General features: G+C 42.2%; 2 protein-coding genes across 7 annotated transcripts in view; one reads left to right on the top strand and one right to left on the bottom strand.

Annotated features, from left to right (window-relative positions):
- LOC105559514 overlaps positions 1-6,456 on the top strand; it is a 54,194-nt gene extending 47,738 nt beyond the window's left edge. For 3 of the 4 annotated variants that reach the window (XM_012007866.1, XM_012007864.1, XM_012007865.1), the window contains exon 6: positions 164-6,456. In XM_012007866.1, coding sequence (XP_011863256.1) covers positions 164-318 — 155 coding nt within the window. In that variant the 3' untranslated portion in view covers positions 319-6,456. Of the gene's footprint in view, positions 1-66 lie in introns of all 4 variants that reach the window. The other variant, XM_012007867.1, reaches the window with a different exon arrangement.
- Positions 6,457-6,881: 425 nt separating this feature from the next.
- LOC105559515 (zinc finger protein 830) lies at positions 6,882-9,778 on the bottom strand. Of its 3 annotated transcripts, XM_012007870.1 has the most exons (5): positions 9,697-9,735; positions 9,297-9,509; positions 8,183-8,658; positions 7,768-7,937; positions 6,882-7,670 (listed from the first exon to the last, which is right to left on the bottom strand). In XM_012007870.1, exons 3-5 carry the CDS (start codon positions 8,642-8,644, stop codon positions 7,526-7,528), a joined length of 777 nt encoding a protein of 258 aa, XP_011863260.1. In that variant the 5' UTR covers positions 8,645-8,658; positions 9,297-9,509; positions 9,697-9,735; the 3' UTR covers positions 6,882-7,525. The 3 variants fall into 3 exon arrangements, with proteins under 3 accessions (XP_011863260.1, XP_011863258.1, XP_011863259.1); XM_012007868.1 differs by lacking the exon at positions 9,297-9,509 and having other exon boundaries at positions 8,183-8,666; positions 9,574-9,778; XM_012007869.1 differs by lacking the exon at positions 9,697-9,735 and having other exon boundaries at positions 9,297-9,562.
- Between the last annotated feature and the right edge of the window lie 973 nt (positions 9,779-10,751).

Consider the following 10,751-nt stretch of genomic DNA (forward strand, 5'->3'; position numbering starts at 1 on the left):
GACACATGCACTCACCGTTGTGACGATTGACTACTTTGCTCTGACTAATGCATTTCTTCCGCGCAGGTCTTCATGCTTAAAGTTATTCTGGCTTTTCGTGTCGTGCTGCCGCGCTGTCGCGCCAAAGCACGCGATACTTTAGCAAGAAAATCTCTGTCGCCAGGGTCACGCACAGGATCGCGACGTGGGAGCCACAACAGCAGCGGGAACGCCTCGGCCGCCTCGGTGAAATCTAACAAATCTCCGAATCATACGAACAACGTCACCGACCCGGTCCTGGAGAGCGTCACCGTCGAGATTCTCGACGCGAAGGCATAAGATAGGACCACCCACCTTTAGCACAAACGATTCCGATCGAAAACACAAACACACACACACACACACACACACATTTCCGTTTTATCACTAGTCCCGCGTAGATTAACGCGCGGCGCTACATCGCATAGATCGCCGTCCGTGAATAAATCTCCAATCCGCGTACATAAATTGGCCAGGCTCGGTCTCCAAGTTTCCGTTCAGCGGCTGAGGGACGAAAATTTAACGTTCGATAATGCAAATGTCATTGGTAAATACTTCGCCTAGATAAATCGCGACGTGAACGCCGACGACTCGTGTCCGATGTCGGGATCTCGGCGAGGCCGAGGTGATAAATTATCAGTAATTGGGGATCGCCTAAGTACCTATTGCCGCTGCGTTTCAACGGTAGCAGGAGAACCATCCGATTAGATTAATCGCGGAGGGGGTCTTTTCAGCGTGTCTCTCTTTTGATATAATTCGATATTCCTCTACGTATCTAGTGGAGCACGATTGAGTGACGATCAACGGGATATCCGTTTCCGTTCAATCTCTCTTATTTGCTGATAGGACTCGCTGAATCGGGAAGCCGTCTCAGAAGTAGGAAAGAAATGTAGCTTATTACAAGATAGGACGTAAACTGTCAGTAATGGAACGCCTACCATGCCGTTTTTAGCGATAGCAGCTGTGACTAGAACCTGAACGATTAGCGATCGCACGGCTACATCAGGTATGGATCAATTGTCCGTCTTAGCACGGGACGCTGACGAGAACGTTTTCAAGAACAGGGAATCGTTTACCAGCGACGCGCGCGACTCGATACAATATCGTACAAGATATTTCGGGGAGAGACTCGGCTCCGTTTGAAGAACACCGCGAGAACGGAGCGAGAATAGTCGCTCGTTTCTCTTCACACCGCGACAACGTGACTCTGTGTTGCTCGCCCGACTATTCGATGCGGTTTCTCGCCCGTTCGCCACGTGATGGCTGTTTCAATCGTTTCGGGAACCAAAGCGCGCCAACGTGACAATTGCGGCGATGGACAATTATCGGAACACACACGCGCACGCCTTTCGGACCAAAGCGGTTTTACCACCGCGCATTCGGTCGTTCCGTTTAACGCGAATGCACGTGACGCACGTAACGCGTAATTGGTACCGTCGTAAATCGTACGGAGAACGCGGTGCGCGCGCCCGCGGAACATCCCGCGGGGGACCAATCGGGAGGAAACGCAACGTAACGTAGATTGTGAGGCGCGGCGATTGACTGAATTGTCGGTTCGCGTATACAGCAGCCAGCTCTCGTTACTATTAAAAGAAAAGTACAAGCGGCGATAGTTTCCCTTCAGAATTCACGATGTAGATCACATTAGGGATCGAAGCGAGGACAAGTCATTCGTACCCAAGGAAAAATGAAAGGTCAAGACGACGTCAATTTGATGTCGTATTGACGAAAATGTGACATAAATTTGGTCAACATGACGTCAAATTGACGTCGTCTTGGCTATTCATTTTCCTCGGGTAGTGTCGACGCGATTGATCGGTATCATCGATCAGACGCGCATGCCTTTTCCCTGAAAGTTTTTTTTCGGTGTGCGTCGAGACGCGGCGGGGGCGACGATCGCGGGATCGACGGTCGATCTACCCCACGTCCGAGGGCGACTCGCCGCGGCCCGATTGACTCGCGACAAGCCAACGCGAATGGGACCAGAGGAGAGCGCGACGCACGTTTTCGGGGATGCGGAACTGAGTGCGAGGTGCGTTGCCGGATTCGCGCTAGGACGGTGCCACGCGGCGATGATCAGTCGAGAGTGGATCTGACGAAATGTTAAGCCACATACAATCGTAAGCGTAGCACTGAACAATAATCGTATCAATGAAATAGAATTAATCGGAGCACGAGTAGATGACATTTCCCCCCCGAGATGCGCGTAGGTGTCTCGTAGAACGAAAAAAAGGGAGAGTAAAAATTGTCCGTTGCAATTAGAGGAGTTTTCAGGTTGCAAAGTTTTTCTTGCCCCCCTCTCTTTGTTTCTCTTTCTCTCTCTCTGGTTTAGAGAGTTTTTTGTTATTACACCTGCATCAAATATTGGCAGACTAAACTGAGGTGCTTTGGAAAGAAGAAAAAAAATGAGAGAAACAGTTCCTTTTGAAAAAGTATGTATCTGATATCGTTAGAGAACCAATAGGCACACATGTTTCTAGTTTATCTCGTATATATATGTTGCGACGACGTTTGACGCCCAGAATTAATATTCACGCGACAGAATCGTCTCTTCTCGCAGCCAAACTTATCCCTAACGCCGAGCTCGGCGGTAATTAAACACGACCGGAGTTGGAAGTTTCGCGTTCGCGTATTGGCAATAAATTCGATTCGTTGAACAAGGCAGGTGGAAGTGTACATCGAGCTCGATGTTGATATCGCGATATCGGCGAGGGGAAGCAAGAAGCAAGAGAAAGGGGGGTTGAAGCGACAAAGAATGTATACTAAGAGACATAATTCCTTAAGAAAGAGTCAAAAATGAATCTCTAGTTCGTAGCGGTCCAAAGAGTACGCATATAATCCACAACAAGTTCTAAGATTTAGAGTTAAGTATCGTAGGATCAGATGGGAACGTTGCTAATTATATCATAAGCTTTGTCCTTCATTATCGCTTTCGCCTCCTACAACTCCTCTCTTCTCTGCGACACGCGTCTCAAAATTCCAGTCGGATTTTGCCCACGCGACATATCTCTCGCTAGAAAAATGCTTTCGACTCGCTTTGTTCAAAAGGGAAAAAAAAAACATACATTATACCGGCGAATGTTGCGTGTGTACTCGTCAAGTCCAACGGAGGTCCGTTGGACTCTTATGTACGTCCGGCGTTACGTGAAAACGAAAAAAAAAGAATCTCTTTGCGTAGAGCGACCAAGAAGCGCGATTATACACGAGTTTCGACACAAAACACTTTATACGAATATCCTTGATCGCACAAGAGTATCTCGTAAGCTTGCAATGTCCGTACATGCGATAGAATTGTGAAGGCAGACGAGCAATCGGAAGCCCAGTACGATTGTGTCTCAACAATTTAGTGCCTGCGCTGTCGCGTTCCTAGAGATAGATCTAAATTTATCGACCATTTACTACGCGAGTAAACAGAATATATAAAACATACATACACATATATATATTATTAAATAAATAAATATATATATATACATTTACATGCACGTATCGTGCGAGAGAGAATCTATGAAATATATTGATAAATGCGTATATACACGATTATTTATGAAAGCTTGGCACTATCTGCACTGTCTGTAGATTACTTCTGTAATGCCTAGCAACTGTCTCCACTCTGTGATCCGTGTGCAATACGTAGCTGCGATTATCCTCGCGAGCATTATCGTGATTGTATCGTTACCGTCGCTGTTGCCGCCGTTATTATTATTGTCATCATTGTAGTTGCTGTTGGAATCGCTCCTGCGCGGAGCGTCGTGCGAAACGACTCGCTTAGGATATTACCGCCCCGCACCTGACATCGTCCGCGTTTAAATTCGTCACTTTCGCGCCATGCATCCCACGTGACCATCCGCGCGCGCGCGCGCGTTTCGAAGAGGAAGGCGCCGTTATCACCGATAGTGTACCTTTAACGCACCGCGGGACTCGCTGTAAGGGCCGTCGCACACAAAATTGCATAGCTGCATAGCACAAGACTGTCTAGACCAATAAGCATGAGCGACTCAATGCTCGATGCTTATTGGTCTAGACGGTCTTCTGCTGTGCATATGCATTCTGTGTGCGATGGCCCTACGGCTGAGTGTAAAGGCCTGCGTCCACGATACTGGGACTTGGTCCAGGTGTAGCCAATCAACTTTCCAGCGAGAGATGACTCGTCGAAACGGTGTCGAATCGACATCGACGCTGTTAAATTGACGTGGACTCGACGTCGTTCCGACATCGATCGACGAGTCACTTCTCCCGTTGGGGTGCGGCTACTCCGCAAAAGTCGAATCGGCCGCGCGTTTCTCGGAACTAGAACTTGAACCAGGTTCTGGCATCGTGGACACAGGCCTTAAGGGATGCGTGCGCGATGGCCATAATCTAATATGATAGGCGGCCGGAATGAATATAATTGTACTTCTGAGTAAGAATCTAGCGTAAGAGCGGTCGTTACCGTTTTGGAGTCGCCGTCGCGAAATCGGGACGACCCGGAAACGAAATTCGGGGAAGGTTTCCGTTCCGGGCTCGCGCGATTTCCGGGGCGCGCGACGTCCTTCTTCTAGAGTATTATGTAATAAGTCTAAAGAGAGAGAATTAATAAGCACACTTGTGTCATCACGGTCCAGCGATCGCGCAAAATGAATCTGCACAAAATCTATAAGTGGATTTCTCGAGCTTGAGAATAATTATCTCTAGGGTAGCTGACGCTTCGACGATGCGGATATACACACACATATATATATATATATATATATATATATATATACACGATATTCTAAGTATACTTTAATCCGATATCACTTGTCAAGAGTATATTCGCGAGCGAGTTTCGCGCGCACAGATCTTTTTCTCCGCCCTTGAACCACGAAAGAAGCGAAAGGAAACGGACGAAAGGGAGGGAGCAAAAGAAGGAACAAGCAGAGTGCCTATTCTTTATCTCGAAGACGCTCGCTCACTTTTGTAATTCTCTAATTCTAACGTGTAAGGAATTAAGTAACACTTTTTGCACACTCTACTCTACTCCTTAGAGGCTCGATGATAACACGGGTGAAAAGGAAGAACGACATTTCCTAGCGCTAGACACTTTGTAACGTCGTAAAGTGATTTTCCTTATTCTTTGACGGATCGACTTTGCGCGACGATAAACGAGCAACGTGTAATTATACACGGCGCTCTCTTGTTAGGACTAATTTCGTTTTATACACAGTGCGTGTCTCAAGGTTTATAATCAAGCAGTTTTCGACTTTAATCATCAGCTCCCGAGCATTGTTATTCGCTGAGCAATTTGCAAACGGGAGAATAGGCTCTAGCGAGTACGCAGCTAAAAAGAGTTTTCTCGCATTGCGCATTATCGCGTGCCAAACCGACTCACTGCGCTAACATTAATCGACGGACTCGTGACCGCCGAGGCGGTCGCGATTCATCCAACGACCAAATTAATCGCAATGACGACTGTAGATTAGAAAGGTCGAGATTTTCTTCATATCGTAATGAGGAATAAATGAACGCAAGGGGAAACGATGCCGTTGATCCAAATATGGGGAAGTGTTTGGATCTCATCGCTCGTTTCCCCTCCCTTAAAAAAAATATATATTTCACAGAAAGTTTTGAATACGAAAGAAATTTCAAACTATGCAATTAATCTACTATTGTTCATTGACCAACGTAGTCGCGATTAGGGAAAAGCTATTGACTATCGTAGAAAAGACGAGGAATTAGCTTCTAACTAGAACGTACGGCGAAAGTCGGAGAACTTCAGGATAACGTCTCTCTTTCTCCATTTGATATCGATTAGTTTCGACTTGCAATTAGTATCCCGCGAGATAACGCGGGTGTGCACTGGGGATCCCGAAATTGCAGACGTTCACCGTCAATGATTCCCGTTCCGCGAGGAACGGCGACGGATAATCAATGCAGTTGGTACAAATGACGATTATTTCGACGACGAGCAAGCGCGATTGTATTTTTCAACGATGTCGGGAGAACCGAACCTTCATCGAGTACCGTGCGAGCAATTGTAATTATAATTTACCCCTAATGGACTTTTGAGTGTAACTTCGAACTCAGCACGAACATATTGTCACCCAAAAACGTACTCCTACTTCACACCGTGAACGTTTATTGCCGCGCGATATTACTATATCTTGTAAGCCGACGAAGTTAAGTCGTTTCTTCTTACATGTAACCAGCGATAAGATTTAATCTAAGCGCTAAAACTGCTTGCTCTCGCGAGACTATGCGGTGGTATATTAATTGATATTATTAAGCTTCTGCGGATTGCTAAAGTTCGTCGTATATATACGTATATATCTTCAATTTTATGCTTTGCATTTATTATTATTCACGAGATAGACGGAACTACTTCTGTCTGTCTTACCGTTGCTCGAGTAGCAGATCGTCAACGGTACTCACGACACATTGTGATCTGATAATAGGATATAAATTTTCAATAATACGCGTTCAAAATGACAAAAAAAAAGAAAAACTCTATATACTCTATATACATGTATACACACATACACATATATATTTATATGTACATGTATATGTATGTATATATAAAAATGCATCGATGACGCGTAGATCATTTTGATCTAGGTGTAAATGCTGATCTATGCGACGAGTCTATGAATAAGCTGTATGTTACAACTAATTACATTAATAGTCTAAGGATATGTAATATCTACGTAGCGACGGGATTTTAGACAGCAACTGAAATCCCAAGGAGCTCTCGCTTGCAATCGTATTGTAGGTATCGTCGAAAAAACTGGTACCATGAGATAATTTGAAAGCGCGTCAAAGCGCAATAGCGTCGATAGCGTACTTAGTAGACACGGTATGAGATTGGGTGCGGGTAAAATATACGCGAGTCCCTCTTTCTCCAATTTTCAGCATTTTATAAAGTCCAGTATGTGCAAAAAACGAAGATGGATATCGTCAAATTACGTGATCTACGTCGTAATTATCTATACTAACTTTATTATAGCGGCTTAGCGTACTTCGTAATCTTTATATCATATACTTTTCATATTATATAGCTTACGACGATCAATAAGTAATCTATACCAAATGTATCTAAAACTCAATTATATTCTGACTCTTCAAAAATTCGTTTTAATAAAATCTTAATACACTATACAAGTTGCATTGATTTTTAATCGCCCTCTTTAGTCGCCTGGAAGAAGTGATAAGATTTGGAAATAATTAGTTGTAAAAGATAAAAGAACTAGCTACAAAGTTTAATCAGAAAAAAACAATACTAATTATAATAAATGGTGAAACGGTTAATCGGCTTTTTGCATATAAATATATATATATAATATATATTTAATTATGAGTTTTAACATTCTTTAAATCGACTTTGCACTATCTCTTTAGTTTATAACACAATTCATTACAATAAATGAGGAAAGGGATGTATTAAATATAAACTAATTAAGAAAAAACTTATCACTTTATACAAATAATTAGTTTGCTAGAAAGGATAAAAGATTAATATTTACAATATTATTAAATACATAAAATCTTTTCATTCTTTATACGAATTCTTTGCTCGCCAGTCGAGAAACTCGTCGAACTCGGCTTCGTCACCGCTTGATGCATCATCATCGATATTCTCTTGCTTTCTATCGGTACCTTGCACTTGTTCCATACGTTTTACCAGATCCATTACCCTTTTATAGAAATTAATTTACAATACATTTTTTCCTATGCTTTACATATGCACTTGTAATATTTTTCAAATGTAAATTATACTAGAAATAAGCTTACCTAGACCAATGGCCAATTTGCTCCTCAATTTCGTCCAACTGCCTTTCCGTCGTGGCTTCTTCCTGATCGTCGGCTATAATTTGTGCAGACTGCGCGGTCTCTTCTTTGATTTCTTTTTGAAATTTCTCCCATTCTTCTTCAATAGGATCTTTGTATTCAACATTACGAACCTGAAAAGAATAGCATAATTAAATATGGAGAAATAAGGCACGAACATTATAATTTTGAGATGAAACTGAAATATGTTGCCGTTACCTCAATACTTATTAAGGTCCAACAGTTTTTTAAAATTGTACTTTAATACCTTTTTCTATTTTCATTAGTGGTCTATTTATATTAAAAATTGTAAATATATTTTTATCTTATCCGTATTAATGTACATTGGCATCTGTGCTGTGCTTCGTGGCAATCTTACCTTAGCATCCATCACCGGATCGTCAAAAAATCCTTCCGGCAGAACAGCCGGATTCGTATCTCTTACTTTCTCTTTCTCCTTCTCTCCCTCCTCCGTGTGTTGTACATCCGCAGTATTAACCGCGGGATCGCCGTCTTTGCTCGCTGACTTTTGCGCCGGAGCAGACGCACCATTGACTTGCTTCGAGTTATTGTCAAAGAAATCCGCTGGTAAATTTGACCTGGCCTGTACCACCGGCTGGCTAGAAGTTTTCAATATGCCCTTTATCTTTTTACTCGCCGAAGTATCTTGAGACGGAGAGATAGGCCTTTTGAACGGTTGAACATTAGGTGTCCTTACGGCGCTTTCCGGTTCCAGCTTGGTCTTTTTCGCTAACACGACATTATCCTTGTGCGCCTTGGAATTTAAGTGAACCGGCCAAACCGTTTCGCTCCGTACAACTGACTTGCACAAAATGCACATGAGCTGCCCCGAGTCTGTATACGTGTTTATCAGTTAAGGATACCTTCAGGATCAATTGTGTCACAAGAATGGAGAATCATCAACGAATAATACAATATGCAGCAATAAAATAAGTGAAATGCACACACCCATGCGTCTCACTTTATAATTGTGTTAATTTTATTGACGTTATTTGTGCTGTAATGCGCTTTGACCAGCACAGTGAGATTTTGAAGAGTCAGTGAATCAAATTTAAGTTTTATAGGACTATCGTACAGTGAGAACTCAGTCAGCAAGATGTTAGCAGATTGGCAGCAGATTTATCAGAAACCTACACCAAAACCGTAGCCGTCTGTGTCCGCACTTGGCTTTCGCTTTGGCAACAGTCTGTGAAACGTGCGCTGTCAATACAAGGCTTGCTTTCTGTTCCTACACTGGTGAACTAGTGCAATAATTTAGAGCAAGACAAGCATACTTTTCCTCATTCTAGCTTACTGCACCAGTTCACTAGTGCAGGAACAGAAAACGAACTTGGTATTATACTTGATAAGGACCAGTATTACTCGTCGTGTATTAATATACTGTGCCAGTTATTGTCGACAACTCTTGAATTTTGTGTTTTATTCACTGGCGATCCACCTTTCTGACCTTACATTGTCGTCGGAAAACGTACAGGCTCAGTTATGCGAGCAGATTTCGTTGTATTTCTGCTGACACTCTGGCAACATCTCGAATCTATCAGTTCCTGCGCGCAATCTGCAGTCTTTCTGCCTTCAAAATCTGTAGTGGGCGTTTGACGAAATCTGTACTGGCAGATTTGGCTGTCCGGGAATCACCTCCAACGACGCGTTTCTTATCAATTTCTTCGCACAATGCGATATAAACGCTGTAACATGTAAGAAACGCGTGTTAACCTCAAATTGCGCTATAGAGATATAAAAAAAGGATATTTTGCCAACGGCGAGTCGATCTTCTTGACCGCGCCGAGTTTCTTCTTGTGTTCGCTCATCGCCTTACGCAGATCGTCCTGCGTCAGTTTCCTTTTTAAGGACATTTTCACACAATCAAATTACCGCGCACGACGAGACGCGACGAACGGCCTTACAGGTTATGTTTTGATCGCGTTTCGGGCTATGTGTCGCGCAGCTACTGCTGTAGTCTTTGAACTGGAAAGTGCATCACAAATATTTTAATATAACGTGTTTGATTATTCTAACATAGCTCCCTTCATTCGCGAATATTAATAAGTTAATTTTAGACGATCGATGTTCGTTGACTGAGTAAACAAAAAGTGTTGAGTGGAAAACTTTTTTTTTTTAGTCAAATTCTTGACAATTTTTCATGAGTCGAGGCTGATTTATAGATTTTTATGTTGTAATGTAATGAAAAGTATCGTATGCAGCAATGACGCGCTAATATACAAATTATTTTATTATCTGCATCTTATAATTATGGTACAGTACATATATATTTAATGTACTTTCCAGCAGCGAATCTTTTTATCTCTGTTGTTTGCCATTTCTAGACAAGGCTGAAATGATTCTCTGTGTTATAGGCCAATACAGCACACAAATGCTGAATCAACATCTCAGAAACGTTCCATTATAACATTGCGATATATTGCATCAATGTTGCGAAATGTAGATTCAACGTTGAAAAGATATTGCAAAAACGTCCAATGTCCGTTGAATTGTAACGTCTTGTAAATTGTTACAATTCAACATTCAGAAAACATTGTTAAGTTATATTGAGTTTAACATTGGTCGCGCTTAGCAGAATATTTTTTACAACTGTTGGAAGTGCTGAAATTGAATTATTCCAAATTGAAAATTTCTGACCGTTACAAAAATATTATATATGCGTACATTTCATAATTATACAATTTTTAAGTATCTATTTGAGTATTAAAAAATAATAATTTGTTCAAGATTAAAGAATTAATGTACAAACATTAACCTAGATTCAACGTAGAAAATATATTTATACTTCAACGTTGCAACGTTTCAGCAACATTATTTTAACTTTCTGTGCTGTATGAGAGGATTTTCCAGCAACGTACGTACACAGGCGACACTGTGTAACACAATGAATCGTTTTATCTTTCTTGTTTGCCATTGCTAGACAAGGA

The sequence above is a fragment of the Vollenhovia emeryi genome, unplaced genomic scaffold (assembly GCF_000949405.1).
Source record: "Vollenhovia emeryi isolate VEMERY1.0 unplaced genomic scaffold, V.emery_V1.0 DF939266.1, whole genome shotgun sequence".
NCBI classification, from domain to species: Eukaryota; Metazoa; Arthropoda; class Insecta; order Hymenoptera; family Formicidae; genus Vollenhovia; species Vollenhovia emeryi.